We start from the raw sequence: 18448 nt of genomic DNA, 5'->3' as shown, positions 1-18448 counted from the left end.
TGCCTGCAATCCTATGAGGAAAATTTTCGAGACACTTGGGACATTGAAAAATGGATGCAAGAAGAAGGATTTGACAAGTAAATTCCTTAGAATCGATCTTGAACTTCGATCGCAACACTTGTAACCACTAGAAAGAGACGGGAGAGTCGAAAGAGAGCGACAAAGAGTTTGATTTGGACGTCGGGCATTTGTTACCCATTATTTCTCTTCTAGCTATGCGTAAATCTCTTCCAATAAAAGCCGAAGAACGACTTAATATATTTCATCGCAGGTAAAATTCCGCCGAAGCATCTTTTTGGCATATCTGGTGGGACCAGTTTGGCTGATTTGGGGAGACACAAAGGTGCGTACTTAACAACAACCCAATCCTGACAAAACTGGTGGAGACAACTCTCCTCAGCGACCTAATTGAAAGAGGACATGCTAAGTCATCAACTACACAACTGGCACCAGAAAAGACAAAGGTGGATATGTCAACATCTTGAGATAACTCACCGATGAGCAAAGAACGTAGTTAGAGCCAAGGATGTTGACCACTAAGTGGAGGATTCTCGACGAACACCAGAAGCAGACAACTAACCGGATGATGATCCAACCAATAAAAGAAGACGACGCTTACTGCCGGCGGTCGAGAAAGGATCAATGATCGTCGCTGGAGGTCCAGGTGGCAGTACGCAGTGACGGACTAGTAACGAAAGGGTTTTGGCCAAGCGATCGTGAATTAAAGATGATAATAGCTAGAGGAGGAAGTGGGCAGTAAAGAAGGAACAGAAAGAAAAAATGCAGAGAGAAAAAAGCAACATAGAAGGCAAATATATCAAACAAGTCACAAAAGTTAAACATCATCCATTTGTCCACTTAATCGCTTGCCGTGATGCATAAGACGGGATGGCGGACGATGACTAAACTATTACATAAAAAATTTATGAGAGATTTGATCGAGAGGACTTGAATGCATTTCCAAATTAAGATCACATTGATTGAATTACCTAATAAATTGCTCACTTTTACCAAAGGAAGTGGTTAATAAAAGTAGGGAGATTCCCCGACAAGCATGCCAGGCAATATCAATTGGTTTTTTCTGAGATTGGAAACACAAAGTAGATAATGCCTCTGCAAGATTCCACAGGCTACACTACAGGTCGATCCAGTGAGTCAAATATTTTCGAACCCTACATCAACTCGATTGAGCTGACTGTAAACTTGAAAGTAATAGCGCCATAAGCAAATGATGATGGATATAATTATTAAACCAAATCAAGCAACTTGCTCTAACAAAAAAATTTAGGCGTTGTAATGTTGGATTTAAAGCCAATTCAGGGTAGGTGGAGACTATTTTCACTGATGAGGAATCAGTATTCATTAAGTTCTATTTGTAATCTTAATTAATTTGTCGATCATGACTCATGATTCATGAGTGTGATGAGGTGGATCGACCGACACAACGTGCCAACCTCGATTTAGCCCATTAATAAATAAAACTCGTTTAGACCTTTCCCAATAAATTTACCCACCAATGCCATACGCAAGAAAGATCATCTCCTATAAGAGAATGTGAGTTGAAGTACAGACCCGGGAACTTATCCGGATCCGGGTCTCAAAACCATGGCAAAACTGCGAGTAAAGGTGGCAGTGATTGGGGCTGGCATGTCGGGTCTCATTGCAGCCAGGGAGCTCCGCCGCGAGGGGCACCAAGTGGTGGTGTTTGAGAGTAGCAATGATATCGGCGGTGCGTGGCTGTATGACCCTAGGGTCGAATCCGACGCATTGGGATTGGATCCGGGCCGCGATGTTGTCCATTCCAGCATCTACCGATCGCTCCGGGTGAACTCGCCAAGGCAACTCATGGGTTTCTCGGACTACCCATTTGTCTATAAGGGAAGTGGGGACCCGAGGAACTTCCCAGGTCATGAGGAGGTGCTCAGGTTCTTGCGTGGTTTCGCAGATGATTTCAGGCTGATCGAGTTGATTCAGTTCGGGCACAAAGTGGTTCGGGTTGAGCCAGCCGTCGAGGGGAGGCAGGACCAGTGGGCCGTGGAGTGGCAGACGCGCTGTGGGGAGGCGGCGACTGGCATGGATGTTTTCGAGGCTGTGGTGGTTTGTAACGGCAAGTACACCCAACCAAAGATTGCTGAATTTCCAGGTACAATCATCTGATCGAACATTGTCCTTGTTGAATTGTTTCTCTTCGCTGATATTGTCATACGGAAGAAAGAGAACTTGCATTATAACGGAGCTTTGGATTTTGGCCGGTCAACCAAATTGAGCTTGACTTCTCTCCCATTCATATCAACCTTTTTCGATCAAAGCAACTCAAATTACAAATATAAAAACAACCCTTCACAATCTCCATGCATAAGATTACTTTGTGGGTGCCACACGCGCGGAATTTTTTTTTCCGATCATATGAGTATCATAACTTATATAAAGAGTTCATTTGAGTGTCATAATTTTTTTTTTTTTTTGCTCACTTGAGCGCCATGTGAATTTGCGATGAATCGCTTGAGTATTATAACTTTTCAAAATTATTTACCACAAGTGCTATACCAAGTCAAATTTTTGACACTTGGATGAACCTTTTATTTTTATAAGTTACATCATTCAACTGATCGATTGAAAGTTATGACATTTAAATAAACATTTTTTAGAAGTCATAGTACACTATATATATACACACACACACTCTTTATTTGAGTTGCCTGGCTTTTCTTTTTAGTATCACAAAAGGAAATGGCTAGGCTAAGTAGTATAGCCAAGCGAATCGCCATGGTGCAAGAAGGGTAACAGAGGCTTGACCGATATATAGTCCCCATCTATAGAGATATTAATATATCGGTCAAGCCTCTGTTACCCTTCCTCGCTTGGTTTAATTACCTGCCTTTTCTTTTCAGTATCATAAAAGGAAATGGCTCGGCTAAGTGTTATAGCCAAGCGAATCGCCATGGTGCAAGAAGGGTAATAGAGGCTTGACTGATATAGCGATATCTCTAAGGATGGGCACTATTTATATATCTCAAGTGAGCGCGATACAAAACTTATGACAGTTGTAGTGTCCTTATCTCGAACTTGCATTGCAATTGCAATGGAGCTTTGGATTTTGGCTGGTCAACCAAATTGGGCTCGACTTCTCTCCTATTCGTATCAACCCTTTTCAATCACAACACTCAATTACAAATATAAAAACATCCCTCGCCTATCTCAATACATAGGATTACTTTGTGGGTTCCATATGTTCGAAACTTTAGAGTTTTTGCTCCAACCTCTCATACTTCATAAACTTTTTTTCCTCAAAAGGGGGTGCTTTCAATCTTATTTACCTATTAGGAAAATATCATGTAAGCATTATATGATAAAATAAGGTTTCCCATTAACAAGAGGCAACCATCCTTAAACCTAGAAGCATTTATAATAATTAGTAAACTAATTTTTTTTTTTTTTTTTGTGTATTACAGAAGGAGGCATAAAGCCTATGAGATAATTAAAAGGCTCAGTAACACCGCTGCCGGACCTTTTCTTCATGTGCGTATGATAAGTTTCGTATGCATCCGATATATAGGAGCCCATTCAATATTCGTTATTAGAACATATAAGTTTCACGTGGAATCTACACTGTGTAATGGGTAAGAATCACTCCGGGGCAGTGGCCACCACCAGCCTCCCTTAGGTTCATCTCTAAGGTGTGATCCAATTCATATTCTCTTGTCCTCAACTACTTATCGAAAGACAACCACCCAATTTTCCCTCTTCCTTCGAGACCACCTATGAATGAGTTTATTCGTTAACTCATTTGCTTCATTTGAAATTGAGTCGGCAAACTGGTGGACTTGAATATTTAAATAATCGACTTAGAATGTTGCATTCATTATGGAAGAGAAATACATAAACTCGAAATATATATACTTGAATCATATGCTTCTTCGGAATAGTTTTCTCTTCCTTCTACTACAAATATTTGAGTACTCTACAACTGTGAAGTCTCTTCTTTCTTGTTCATTTACGTTCTTACTAGAAAAATCCTTTTCACAGGGAGATTAGGATGGCAAGGAGAACAGCTACATAGTCATAATTATCGAGTTCCCGAGCCATATAAAGATAAGGTATTGCTAATATGCCTTCTTTATTATCGGAGAACATGATTGCGAATTGACTTATGAAATTTCTTACATTATATCCAACAATCAATTGGTTTTTGCAAACTAAGCCTCTAAAGGGTTACTAAGTGTTAAACATCATCCGAGCCCTCTCTCATGGTTAGAGAGGTGTTACAAGCTTCATCACGTAAAGGGGAAAAGTACAAAAAAAACTCCTAAACCTATTGTTTTGGTACCAATCCAATCCTAAACCTTTGAATTGGATCAATTTAGTCATAAATCTTTTCACATTTGTACCAATTTGGTCCATCCGACCAATTTTAATAGGAAATCGCTGATGTTGGATGCCGGTCGTCCTACATGACACAGCCAATGCTAACGTGAACATATTATTATAGTTTCATAAAGCATTTTCTGAATTATTTTGTTTTCCTTTTTTTCTCTTTTCCTTCTTTTCTTTGTCTTTTTTTCCATTGAGCTTCGATGAGCTCGCCGATCACTAGGCGAGGGCGGAAAAGCCCTCATGGGCTGCCGGCAAGGGGTTGCGGCCCTTGCTCGGCCTTGCCCAAATGTGGCCGATGCCAGCTTCACCATGGCCTCGTTGACCATGGCCTTGCCCACGGCTAATTGGGCTTGGCCGAGACCTAGGCGAGGTTGGGGGAGGGCTTCACGGACCTTGCGCAATGGCGTGCGAGCTCACCAAAGCTCAGTGGAAATAGAAAATGAAAAGAAAGAAAAGAGGAGAAGAAAAGAAAAAGGAAGAAAAGAGACAAGAAAAAATTAATAAACATTCGAGAAATATATAAAATTTTTAAAAAATAGTCCACATTAGCGCTAATCGTGTCACATATGACGCCGATATTCACGTTAGCAATTTCCTACCTAAATTGGCCTGATGGACTGAATTAGTGTCAATATGAAAATGTTTATGACTAAATTAGTCTAATTAGAAGGTTTGTGACTAAATTGGTACCAATTTCAATAAGTTTGTGATTTCTGTGGTACTTTTCCCTCACGTAAAGCACTAACTGTCTTGTCAGTATTGGTATCTATCATCCAATTATACTCCCCTCACTGGATGTGTGATTCGATTTGTTCTTGTCCACTTCACTATTCTAGCCAGCAACATAAAAGGATTGTACTTTGTCTAGATTTTCTCGCCCCAAGGATTATTCGCACCCTTGGTCCGGATGGCTAGGGGCTTAATTTGTCCTTAAAACAAACATCTATACAAGGGTTTCCTACTTCGGCCTTATACATTGGTCAAAAGTCTTTAAGAAAACGTGAGTGTCGATCTTTAGAGTTGAATGGGTCGTTACTCAGTGATCACATCGCAAGGCTTCTTTTATGACTTAAAATAATGCGTATGTGCCTTCAACATATAGCTCACTCTTGTTATGTTCATGTATAAATGTTTTTCACTAGTTTGCACGACAGATTGTGTTGATAATAGGAAGAGGGATTAGCGCAACCGACATAGCCAAAGACATCTTACCTTTTGCAAGGGAAGTTCATCAAGCCTCAAGAGAGACAAATCCCCAAGTTCTGACAACAAGAAAGCTCCCTGGGGTCTTCCAACATCCCATGGTACTTTACATTTTATGTTGTCCCTCTTGTCTAATTGCAACTAGGTTTAGATTAAAATCCACGCGGAGCCTTAGAAGATATAATACCCATTCTGAAATATTATTCTTGTTTTGGTCTTTGGAATAGATAGCATGTGCCGAAGACGATGGTGAATTGGTGTTTCAAGATGGATCATCTATATATGCAGATGTTATCATCCATTGCACTGGGTATAGAAAAACTCGATAGTTTTCTACAGTTACTAGAGCATTTATTTTGCAAAATCCCGCCAATATTTTAATGTCTCTATTGCTCGATATACATGTTGCAGATATCGTTATCATTTCCCATTTCTGAAGACGAAGGGACTTGTGAGTGTGGATGACAATCGAGTGGGGCCCTTATATAAACATATTTTCCCACCAAGCCTAGCTCCTCAGCTCTCTTTCATTTGCATACCTTATCTGGTAAAGATTTTTTCATGAAACTTGTTTTTTTTTTTTTCCTGCCATCATGTAGACTAACTAGAGATTAAGGTTTTGCAAGAAGAAAGTCAGCTGATGTATAATAGCAAAAGGTAACACTCGGTACATGTTTTAAGCCAAACAAACAACTTCTTTCTCCAGCAATTTGGGAATCGATCACTGATTAACTGATGTTTAAGTTGAAAGATGTGGGAATTAGTCGTTCACAATAGGTGAAAATGCAAAGAAAGAAAATGGGGAAGAGAGCATTTCAATTTCGGATGTTTTATGCCATACTTAGGGTTGAGACATTTCATGAAAACATGAGTTTAGAATTGTGGAAGCAATTAAATGTATTCGCGTGGGTTCTAGTTCACTAATTTCGTGGTTTGATTCCTTATTTTCACATTCTCTCGATCGATCTCGACCATGATTAGACTTTTCCGACACAACCTAGCGAGTTACAGTCGAAGTGGGTGGCCAAGGTTTTATCTGGAGAATTGGTGTTGCCAAGTGAAGAAGAGATGATGTCTTCTGTTCAAGAACATTACCAGCGCATCGACGAGCTTGGATGGCCCAAGCATTACACTCACAGGCTTGAAATTGGAAAGGTTGGGACTAACTTATCATTCCTCAATTCATAGTATGATCCTAGTATACATAGTAAATTAAATTTGGACCATGAGATCCAGTAGGACCTATATGAGATCGGCCATCTCTAATAATCTAGATTCAGTTTAATGCATATATTGCACTCATATAATAGTTTCTCGTTAACAGTCGGCAAAATTCATGATAGAACTAAAGAGTAGTACGATCCCCAAAAATTTTGTGGAACTATATTGGCTGAGGTCAACTTATTAACTGTCCAATGAAGCTACCTTAATTTTGTGCGTGATAGTGTGAGTACGAGAAGTGGCTTGTGGATCAATTGGGACATCCATCCTTGGAACAATATAGAGAGAAGATGGCTCTTATTGGACTCGAAGCGTTGAAATTCGCGAAATCTTCTGATGAAAATTGGCGAGACACTTGGGATATTGAAAAGTGGCTGCAAGAAGAAGGATTCGACGAGCAAACTCCTGGAATTGATCTTGAACATCAACCGGAACGCTTGTAATCACTAGAAAGCTAGCAGACTAAGAGTTTGATTTGGATGCAATTCGCAATCTTTATCTCGCTCAAACACCTTCTAATAAAATTTGCCTACAATTACTCACCATCAACTCAGAGATTTGGACTGCCAGCGGAGTGAGTTACGTGCAAAGTAAATGTGATTTGAAAGCGAATCATCCTGATTATCAAAGAAAAAAACAATTTCGAATCGCCCGTTTCCACTACATAAATTTGGTGAGATTGTCGTGCAATATGTCATCATCAAACAATGTATATTGTTTTCTCGGATTGTTCATTTTTCAGTCAGCTATGACACATGGGCCTCCCTACATCTGGAGCTCGCTTTTCTCATGTTATGGTCAACGGTCATCACGCAGATTGAGCAAGTGGGAGAGCCAAGAGAAAGTTGGCGTTGAAGCTATGGGAGATTCCTTTGGTGATAAAAGCAAAACAAATCCAACCAATGAAAGAAGACGACGGTGGCTGCCTGCAATTGAGCGAGGATTGACGGACGCCAGTGGAGGTTCAGGTGGCAGTAGGCGGCGACGGATAAGCACCGGAGAAGTTTTGGCCGAGCGATCGCAAGGTTGAAGATGATGAACAGTAAGAGGGGGAATTGGGCAGAAAAGAAGGAAAGAAAAGAAACAATGAAAGGAAAGGGAAAAGAACAAATCGGAAAAATCAGACGTTGAGCAGCGTCATTTCATCTACATTAATCATTGGTTGTGACGCATAGGATGGCCAATGATGACTAAACCACTACATTAGAAATCTCAAGGAAGATTCAACCGAGAGGACTCGATTGCAATTCGTTCAATTACCTACTAATCTCTCACTTTTACTAAAGGAACTAGTTAATAAAAGTAAGAATCTTATGAAGGAGATTCCCTAACAAATATGCCGAGCAATGTCAATCATTATATTCTAAAATTTAAATTTTAAATTAGATAATGACCTCTGTAAGATTCCACGCACTAACACTTTCTTACCACAATATTGTTTAGGAGGACTTGTTTTTGACACTGCTAAGGTGAGAGCACTTCTTGGCTATGCATAGCCTTAACAGGAAGGTGGTCCTACTTTCTAGACGATTCAAGAACACCACATTGCCCGGCTAGTTCTACGGATCACAATAATACCCACGACTCTACACTTTCAAAGAACAATCTGATTAGCTAAAGAGATATAGTAGCGTAGAAACATATAGAGAGTTCTTGGAGAAATGTGGAGGTGCATCTTTTGTTGGGGAATTTATCCCTCTAGAGTGAATGAGAAGAAAATGTGGAAGTCCCATATAAGATGAGAGGTAGATGGGAGATGGGTTTATTAAGTGGAACCTCACAAATGGGTTTGGGCCCCAAGAGGCACCTCACTTTTGTGGAGGAGGAAAGACCTACGCAAATGGATTTCGGCCCGCGCACTCACCGCCGCCGCCGTCCGGCTCGGTTTGGGCCTGGGTTCTCTTATTCCATTTATTTATTTATTTTATCTGCCCATTTGTTTATTTTACCGAATAGACACTTAACACAATTGTTGGACATTCGTCCTTAAACGAACAGATGCGTTCGTTCGGAAATCTTTTGAAGAATTATGTCTGTTCAAGAAGAAGTTATATTCGGTTCTGTTAAACATCATCCGGACTCAAGCTTCGTGCCTCTTTGTTTTTTCTCAAAGTTTCAATATAAATAGTCTTCGAAGCGCTTTCATTTTTTGGTAACTTCATTTTTCCGAAATCTGCACTCTCATTTTTTTCATTTTGTGCGATCCTGTTTCACAAAGTTAAGTTCGCCGGAGCCCTTTGAATAAGTGCCGATTCAAAGGGACGCGATCCGTTCTATCTTGGGAGACAATTATCCAACATCCTCGGGTACCAAATTGAGGGGACAAATTTGTCTTAAGGACACAAATAAATTCGTTGGGCTCGGATCAATATTCTGATTGTTGCGTTTGCTTTTGAATCTGGTTAGTAATTTCGATTTTGTATGTTCATTCTGTATTGTACTTTCGATATATATATACGAACATTGCCGACAACAATCTTAAGACAAATTTGCTTTCGTTCATTCATGATCATTGTGCTTAGTTCGTATAATATTTTTAGTGAAAGTATTCTGTTCAACCGTTATTGTATCGTGTACATGCTTGTTGTATGATATTTTTTGTTGAAAATATTCTGTCCTCCATTACTATATCATGAAAGTTCTGAATCAGAATTATTGCACATGTGTTTTATCGAAAATTTTATTGCATCGTTCAATGTCAATCTATTTGTTTTTCATTCTGTCTTCGACGTATAATTCCTAATTAGATTGATCTTCGTTCCGGTGTATCTCTGTTCTCGTGCACTTAACATATTTAATAGTCCATTGTCACTTAGTTCATTTCTTGCCAAGCAACTAACATAATCACGGTATTATTTTTCTGTTTGTGCCGAGACTGTTGCTTGTTTATTTTGTTAGTACTCATTTGTTCTTATCATTCCGTGATTTGTTGTGGTCACTATATAATAGAAATGGCTTCGACTTCGACTCCGGTCAACCCTATTCCGAATCACGGAGAAAAGCTAAAAAAGTTCAATGGTATAGATTTCAAGAGATGACAACAAAAAATGTTGTTTTATCTTACGACATTGAACTTGGCAAGGTTCCTCAATGAGGATGCTCCTAAGTTGGATGAAGGAGAGGTAGACAAGGAAATGTTTGCTGCAGTAGACGCATGGAAGCATTCTGATTTCCTATGTCGCAATTATGTCCTCAACGGTCTGGATAATACTCTCTATAACGTCTATAGTCCATTAAAAACGGCTAAGGAGTTATGGGATAGTCTGGACAAGAAATATAAAACTGAAGATGTCGGATTGAAGAAATTCATTGTCGGGAAATTTCTGGACTTCAAGATGGTTGATTCAAAGACCGTCTTAAGTCAAGTTCAAGAGCTTCAACTGATTATGCATGATATTCATGCTGAAGGAATGACTCTAAGTGAGTCATTTCAAGTGGCTGCCTTCATTGAAAAACTGTCACCGTCTTGGAGAAATTTCAAAAATTATCTCAAACATAAGAGAAAGGAGTTGTCACTTGAAGACTTGATTGTTCGGTTGAGGATAGAGGAAGATAATAGATCTTCCGAGAAGAAAGTTGGAAAAAATCTGGAGGTTTCAAGGGCCAATGTTGTTGAAGAAAGATCGAATCCCAACAAGAAGAGGAAAATGCTTAGCAAGTCCGGAGAGGGATTCACCCAAGGTCTGAAAAAGTTTGTTGGCAAATGCTTTAACTGTGGAAAATCCGGACATCGAGCCAAAGATTGCAGAGCCAAGAAAAGACAGAAAACTCAAGCAAATGTGGTGGAAGAGATTCCAATGGTGTTGACGATATCAATCAGATCGCTATGATATCCGAGTGTAATATGGTGGAAAACCCCAAGGAGTGGTGGATTGATATTGGAGCAACTCGTCATATCTGTGCGAACGGATCAATGTTCTCGTCCTACACAACTGTGGGGGGTGATGAAAAACTCTATACGGATAATTCATCAACCTCTAAGGTTGAAGGTGTCGGAAAGATTGCTCTGAAGATGACATCTGGAAAGATTATGACACTAAATAATGTTCTGCATGTGCCGGATGTTCACAAGAATTTAGTGTCCGGATCTCTCCTTAGTAAGAATGGTTTCAAGTTGGTTTTTGTATCCGATAAGTTTGTACTCTCGAAAAATGAGATGTATGTAGGAAAGGGTTATCCGAGTGATGGTTTGTTCAAGTTGAATGTAATGACTGTTGTAACCAAAGATGATATGAATAAAGCTGCTTCTACTTATGTGCTTGAGTCTCCTAATATTTGGCATGCTAGACTAGGACACGTTAACTATAAGTCGATAAAGAAATTAATTAGTATGGGACTATTGCCGAAGTTTAATTATTCAAGTGAAAAGTGTCAAGTGTGTGTTGAATCTAAATTTTCTAAATCCCCTTTTCATTTTGTAGACAATAGAATCACAGAACCTTTAGATTTAATACACACGGATATATGTGATATGAAATCAATACCGTCAAGGGGTTGTAATAAGTGCTTTATCACATTTATACATGATTATTCAAGGTATTGCTATGCTTATTTGCTTAGTAGCAAAGATGAGGCGATTAATGCTTTTAGAACTTATAAATCTGAAGTTGAAACTCGGTTAAATAAGAAAATTAAAATGATAAGAAGTGATAGAGGAGGTGAATATGAATTTCCTTTTGAGAAAATATGCTCTGAGTTTGGCATCATTGACCAGTTCACCGCTCCTTATACACCGCAATCGAATGGTGTGGCGAAAAGAAAAAATCGATCTTTAAAAGAAACAATGAATGCATTGTTGAATAGTTCCCGTTTACCGCAGAATTTGTGGGGGGAAGCTGTTTTGACAGCAAATTTTATTTTAAATAGAGTACCCCACAAAAGGACACAACAAACTCCCTATGAGAAGTGGAAAGGTAGAATGCCTAACTTGAATTATCTCAAAGTGTGGGGGTGTTTGGCTAAGGTTGCGATTCCTAAGCCTAAAAAGGTTAAAATAGGACCGAAGACCGTTGATTGTATTTTTATCGGATATGCTCGAAATAGCAATGCATATCGTTTTCTTGTTCACAAATCGGAGATCCCAGATATACATGTTAATACGATCATTGAATCAAGGGACGCTTCGTTCTTTGAAAATATATTTCCGTATAACATAGTATATGAGCCAATTGAAAATAATAAGAGGTCTCGAGATACTATATCTAGAAGTGATCCAATGGGGAATGAACCTAGACGTAGTAAAAGGCAAAGGATTTCTACGTCTTTTGGACCTGAGTTTCTGACATATTTGTTAGAGAATGAACCTCGGACATATAAGGAAGCTGTGCCATCTCCAGAAGCCCCATTCTAGAAAGAAGCCATCAATAGTGAAGTCGAATCGATATTATCAAATCATATTTGGGAATTGGTTGATCTTCCTCCCGGTAATAAGCCATTACAAAGCAAGTGGATTTTCAAGAAGAAAATGAAAGCAGATGGTACTATTGATAAGTATAAGGCTAGGCTTGTGGTAAAAGGCTACAAGCAACGAGAATGACTTGATTATTTTGACACTTATTCACCTGTCACGAAAATTACATCTATACAAATGTTAATTGCTATAGCAACGATGTACGGGCTTGAAATCCATCAAATGGATGTCAAAACAGCCTTTCTAAATGGAGATCTAGAAGAAGAAATATATCTAGAACAACCGTAAGGGTTCGTTGTTCAAGGACAAGAGAAGAAAGTATGTCGGCTTATCAAGTCACTCTATGGGTTGAAACAAGTACCAAAACAATGGCATGCTAAATTTGACCAAGTAATGTTGTCAAATGGTTTTAAAATTAATGAGTGCGATAAATGTGTATATGTCAAGAGCACTCATAATAGTTTTGTCATTTTATGTCTCTATGTAGACGACATGCTTATAATGGGCAGCAACAGTGAAGTTGTTAAGGCAACCAAACGCATGCTCACAAGTAAATTTGATATGAAAGACATGGGGGCCACAGATGTTATTTTAGGAATTAAAATCCATAAAACATCCGAAGGATTAGCACTCTCACAGTCTCACTATATAGAAAACATTCTTGAAAAGTGCAAGAATCTAGACATTGTACCAAGAAAGACCCCGATAGATGTTAATTTACATCTTTTAAAGAATACTGGTGAAAGCAAGACTCAAAATGAGTGTGCTAGTATACTAGGCGGTTTAATGTATGTCATGAACTGTACTAGGCCGGACATAGCTTGTGCTGTGAGCAAGTTAAGTCGATTTACAATTAGTCCAAATGAAAATCATTAGAAAGCTATGAAACGTGTATTGGGTTATTTGAAGCATACTCAAAACTATGTTTTGCACTACACAAAGTATCCAGCGGTATTTGAAGGATACTATGATGCAAATTGGGTAACCGGCATAAAAGACACAAAATCAACAAGTGGATATGTGTTCACACTTGGTGGTGGAGCAATGTCTTGGAAATCATCTAAACAAACTTGTATAGCAAGATCTACTATGGAAGCAGAATTTATTGCTTTGGATAAAGCCGGTGAAGAAGCAGAGTGGCTTCGAAACTTTCCGGAAGATATTCCTAATTAGCCCAAACCAGTGCCAGCCGTGTGTATACATTGTGATAGTCAAGCGGCAATAGGAAGGGCAATGAATGTCATGTATAACGGTAAGTCTCGACATATACGTCGAAAACATGATACTGTAAGACAACTTCTTTCTAGTGGAATTATCACAATTGACTATGTGAAGTCAAAAGATAATATTGTGGATCCATTAACAAAAGGCCTAACTAGAGAGATAGTTGTAAAAACATCGAAAGGAATGGGTTTAAGGCCTATAAATAAGTCCTCACAACGGATACTCTACCTTATTGACTGGAGATCCCAAGATCTAGGTTCAAAGGGACAACCAAGTTATGAAGACTGTGTAGAGTACTGTAATTTATTACTCATTCCTAGATGAAGATAGTACTAAAATGTGAATGTTAAGTGAAAAGCTTTTAATGATTCCGAATTGAGTATGTGATATACTATATGTTCAGAAATCACCTATGTGAGTGTGAAGTAAGGGCCGCTTCTGTGAGAATTGAAAAGGCCGAATTCTCTAAAACACTCATGAGACCAGGCGGTGTTCATGGCCAAAACGAACATAACGGTGAGAACTAACTTTGTTCGAGAGAAAGTTATGTGATTTTTATTGTCTAGGCTTACACCAAAGGTCGACAGTTCAAAGACATCAAGTCTACTGATTAATCGAGTAAGTCCGATAGATTTCACTAGGGAAAGTTAAAAGTTTCAAACTACTTATCCCGATGTAACTATCTCTCAAGAAATAATCGCACATTGCATTTCATGCATATACGAAGAGTCGTGATGTCTGAATATCTCATTCATGTGGGGGATTGTTGAGGAATTTATCCCTCTAGAGTGAATGAGAAGGAAATGTGGGAGTCCCACATAGGATGAGAGGTAGATGGGAGATGGGTTTATTAAATGGAACCTCACAAATGGATTTGGGCCCCAAGGAGCACCCCACTTTTGTGGAGAAGGAAGGACCTACGCAAATGGATTTCGGCCCACACGCGCGCGCCGCCGCCACCATCCGGCCGGCCGGCTCGGTTCGGTTCGGGCCCGGGCCTGGGTTCTCTTATTCCATTTATTTATTTATTTTTATTTGCCCATTTGTTTATTTTACCGAATAGACACTTAACACAATTGTTGGACATTCGTCCTTAAACGAACAGATGCGTTCGTTCGGAAATCTTTTGAAGAATTATGTCCGTTCAAGAAGAAGTTATATTCGGTTCTGTTAAACATCATCCGGACTCAAGCTTCGTGCCTCTTTGTTTTTTCTCAAAGTTTCAATATAAATAGTCTTCGAAGCAGTTTCATTTTTTGGTAACTTCATTTTTCCGAAATCTGCACCCTCATTTTTTTCATTACGTGCGATCCTATTCCACAAAGTTAAGTTCGCCGGAGCCCTTTGAATAAGTGCCGATTCAAAGGGACGCGATCCGTTCTATCCTGGGAGACAATTGTCCGACATCCTCGGGTACCAAATTGAGGGGACAAATTTGTCTTAAGGACACAATGAAATTCGTTGGGCTCGGATCAATATTCCGATTGCTGCGTTTGTTTTTGAATCTGGTTAGTAATTTCGATTTTGTATGTTCATTATGTATTGTACTTTATATATATATATATACACGAACATGGCCGACAACATCTTTTTCTCTAATACTCCCCCTAGCCAGCTACTCTTCTTTCAATGTGGATTTAGCAGTCATGCCAAGTTGCTTATGGAACTCTTCAAACTTTGTAGTGCCATAGTCATTTGGTGAAAATATCTGCAATTTGATTTTTCATCTTTACATGCTCTGTCTCTATCTCGCGCCAGCACCTTTCTGCTCGAATTGGTGGTGTACCTCCACCATTTCTGCTCCTATCGTAACCAAAGATTCCTCTTTTACGTGGAAAGGATCCATATTCGTAATAATACTTTTACACATAGATAATTCCTTAATATCTTATTCTTTCGCAACAAAATGTTTTCTTTTTGAGGTGATTAAAAAAAATACGTTTTTTTTTTAGAGAGATACTATTTCACCAATCGAGTCACTGCTTAGTTATTGCGTGGAATATCAGATTTTCTGGAAAAAGTATGGCTGATTGATTATAACAACGGAGCTCTTCTAGGTACTCAATAGGTTGATCTAGGTCCTTCATAAGCTATATTGATCATGTTCTTTGTTGAGCCGCCATTGTGGCTGCTCTGCACTTAGTTTCTGTGATTGATAGTGTCACTGTTGGCTCCCTCTTCCTGCAACATGACACCACCCTCGATCCAAGGTGAAACATATATCCAGTAGATGAATGTCACGAATCATGGTCACCGTCAACGTTAGCATCGAACTTTTCGGTCTCGATATGTGACTTGGTTATAATGCTTGGCACTATACCAAGTAATACTGATCTCAGATCAACTGACTTGGCAGTCTTCGGCCTTCTCCATTTCCTGACCGCTGAGCTTACGGTCCCTCACCACCTCCTCTGATATCAATTACTGAGAAAACTTGGAAACTCAATTATAGAAAACATACTTTTTTTTAAGTTCAAAGACAGAGAAAGGGAAAGCAAACACTTTCAACTTTGGATTTTTTTTTTTCTGCCATAGTTCTGATCTATACATTTATGAAACATGAGTTTAGAATCATCGAATTCCTTAACTATCTTCGCAAGGGTTCCGGTTCGTTAATCTTTGGCATGTTTCCTTATTTTCATATTCTCCTGACCGATCTCAGCCATGATTAGACTGTTACGACACGCCTTAGCGAGTTGCAGTCGAAGTGGGTGGCCAAGGTTTTATCTGGAAGATTGGTGTTGCCGAGTGAGGAAGGGATGATGTCTTCTGTTCAAGAACATTACCAGCACATCGAAGAACTTGGATGGCCCAAGCATCACACTCACAGGCTTGAAACAGAAAAGGTTGAACTGACTTGTCCTTCCACAATTCATAATGCTAGACTTCTTCAATAAATTGGATTCCTCTAAGAGTTAACTTATTTCATTACTATGGCTCTGATGCCGGTATAACAAAAAACTTATACCTTCACCGTTGAATGAATGACAAGTGTGTTAAGAGTTAGTTTGGAAATTGAGTTCTTCCACATCCTTCTTAAGCCGGTAGATTAGTTTTATAGATGTAAGAACCGTAGTCTAAAGAATAACGTTCTATGAACCTAACATGCATACTAAACTCAATTTGGACCGTCAGATCTCGCAGGATCCACGCGGGACCGATAATCTGCAATCTTCTTGATTCAATTTAGTACATGTATTACACTCGCGTATTAATTTCAACCCAAACAATAGGCAAAATCCAAAATAGAGCTAGAAAATAATATGATACCCAAGAATTTCGTTCAACTATATCGGCTTAGACCATCTTATTATCTATAAAATGAGGCTACTTTATTGTTTGCTTCCCATACGAAGAAGCTGATCTGCTTTCATGAGCTTGACAGGATGAGTATGACAAGTGGCTTACGGGTCAATTCGGACTACCACCGTTGGAACAATGGAGAGAGAAGATGGCTTTTACCTTAGTCAATATCCTGCGATCTTCCCATGAAAATTGGCGACCCACTTGGGACGTTGAAAAATGGATGCAAGAAGAAGGACTTGGCAAGCAAATTCCTGGAATCGATCTTGAACATCAATCGGGGTACTTGTAACCACTCGAAAGAGAAATACAAGACAGTTAAATAAGAACTTTTGGCAACTGCACGGAATTTTTATTCCCGAAATAGAAAAAAAAAACATAAATGCGTTTGGTGCGACCCTAAAAAATTTTATTCTCAATATTTTTCATCGTAATTATAAAAATATCAATGGATACTTAATAATTCATGTTTGAATAAAACTAAACTTTTGTAAGGACTTAACTGATCAAGATATCTTAAGATGGCCTTGCAAAATAGAATTGCAGATGATGTTTAAAGGATGTCACCAGAAGAATCTTAAGGAAAGACAATTTACTTTAACTACAGGATGACCCGTCGGCTCGGTTAAAGATAATAAAACAGAAAAGGGCCGTGTAAACAAAGATATAGACATGTAGGAGAGCAGTAAGCTAAACTCGGACTCCCGCAAAATTAATATGGATAGCAGCAAGCATATTTATTCTTCATCGTTATATAAGGTAATAGAGTATAACTCTATTAGATCAATAGAGCTAACGTCAGTCACAGTTGATATTAACTCACATTTCTCTATAAGAAGATAAAGATGAAAAACTAGATCGGAGATTCACCAAAGCAAAGAAGTGATTTCAGTCAAATCATATGTGAAAATTAGAAAGTCCCAGCCTCTTATTGTTCAGATCGGCGAGGGCAACCCTCGCTTGAGGGCGACAAGTAAAGGTGACCAAATGGGTCTAGAAACCATATGTTTAATCTATATTTAATGATGTTGGTAAAAAATTTTAAATTTTAAAAATAAACTTAAATGGGTCATAAATAGGTTTGTTAACCAATTAATGGGTTCAACCAAAAATATAAGTTAATGGGTTCGAAAAAAAAAAAAACAAGTTAATGGGTCTTAAATGGATTTTAAATGTGTCATAAACGGGTTAGTTATTTAGTAAGTTTAAGTGAGTCATAACTAAGTCAATTTTTTATTTCTTTTAATTTTCTCATTTTTCAGACTCTTCATTATTTTTATTTTTTTTATTTCTTTTCCTTTTTTCTACCAAATCTCTCCGGCAGCCGTTGGACTGCGGGGTTTATCGGCCGGCCGCCTACACCTCAATGGTTATTCGCCGGCCGTTGGTCGTAGATGGTCGTCAATCGATCTCCGGCTGCCAACCGTCAGCATTCGATGGTCATGGGCCCGTTGCCGGTCGCATTAGATTACGCCAACATTGTTTCTCTAAAATGACCATATTTTTCTTTTTGTTCTCGGGAACAAAAAAAATACAGATTTTTTTTGCTTCTTATTTCTATCCCAAATCTATTCCGTGGTCACTAATCTATTCTGGAGAATAGAAAAATCAATTGACACACAAACAAATTTATGCTCTTTTTCCATTTTCAAGAACAGAAGAATAGAAAAATAGAGAAATAAACCAGTTACCAAACAAGCCCTGAGCAACTCA

The 18448-nt window shown here is 38.8% G+C and overlaps 1 protein-coding gene across 2 annotated transcripts; it reads left to right on the top strand.

Moving 5' to 3' along the window:
- Nucleotides 1-1507: 1507 nt before the first annotated feature.
- LOC115744412 (flavin-containing monooxygenase FMO GS-OX-like 2) lies at nucleotides 1508-17052 on the top strand. Of its 2 annotated transcripts, none has more exons than XM_030679578.2 (7): nucleotides 1508-2143; nucleotides 4027-4097; nucleotides 5529-5678; nucleotides 5805-5887; nucleotides 5989-6124; nucleotides 16105-16278; nucleotides 16818-17052. In XM_030679578.2, exons 1-7 carry the CDS (start codon nucleotides 1606-1608, stop codon nucleotides 17025-17027), a joined length of 1362 nt encoding a protein of 453 aa, XP_030535438.1. In that variant the 5' UTR covers nucleotides 1508-1605; the 3' UTR covers nucleotides 17028-17052. The 2 variants fall into 2 exon arrangements, with proteins under 2 accessions (XP_030535438.1, XP_030535437.1); XM_030679577.2 differs by lacking the exons at nucleotides 16105-16278; nucleotides 16818-17052 and adding exons at nucleotides 6559-6732; nucleotides 7023-7277.
- The last annotated feature ends 1396 nt before the right edge of the window (nucleotides 17053-18448 follow it).

The sequence above is a fragment of the Rhodamnia argentea genome, chromosome 9 (assembly GCF_020921035.1).
Source record: "Rhodamnia argentea isolate NSW1041297 chromosome 9, ASM2092103v1, whole genome shotgun sequence".
NCBI classification, from domain to species: Eukaryota; Viridiplantae; Streptophyta; class Magnoliopsida; order Myrtales; family Myrtaceae; genus Rhodamnia; species Rhodamnia argentea.
Note: the sequence above shows the minus strand (reverse complement) of the source record. Positions and strands in the feature narration are given on the sequence as shown.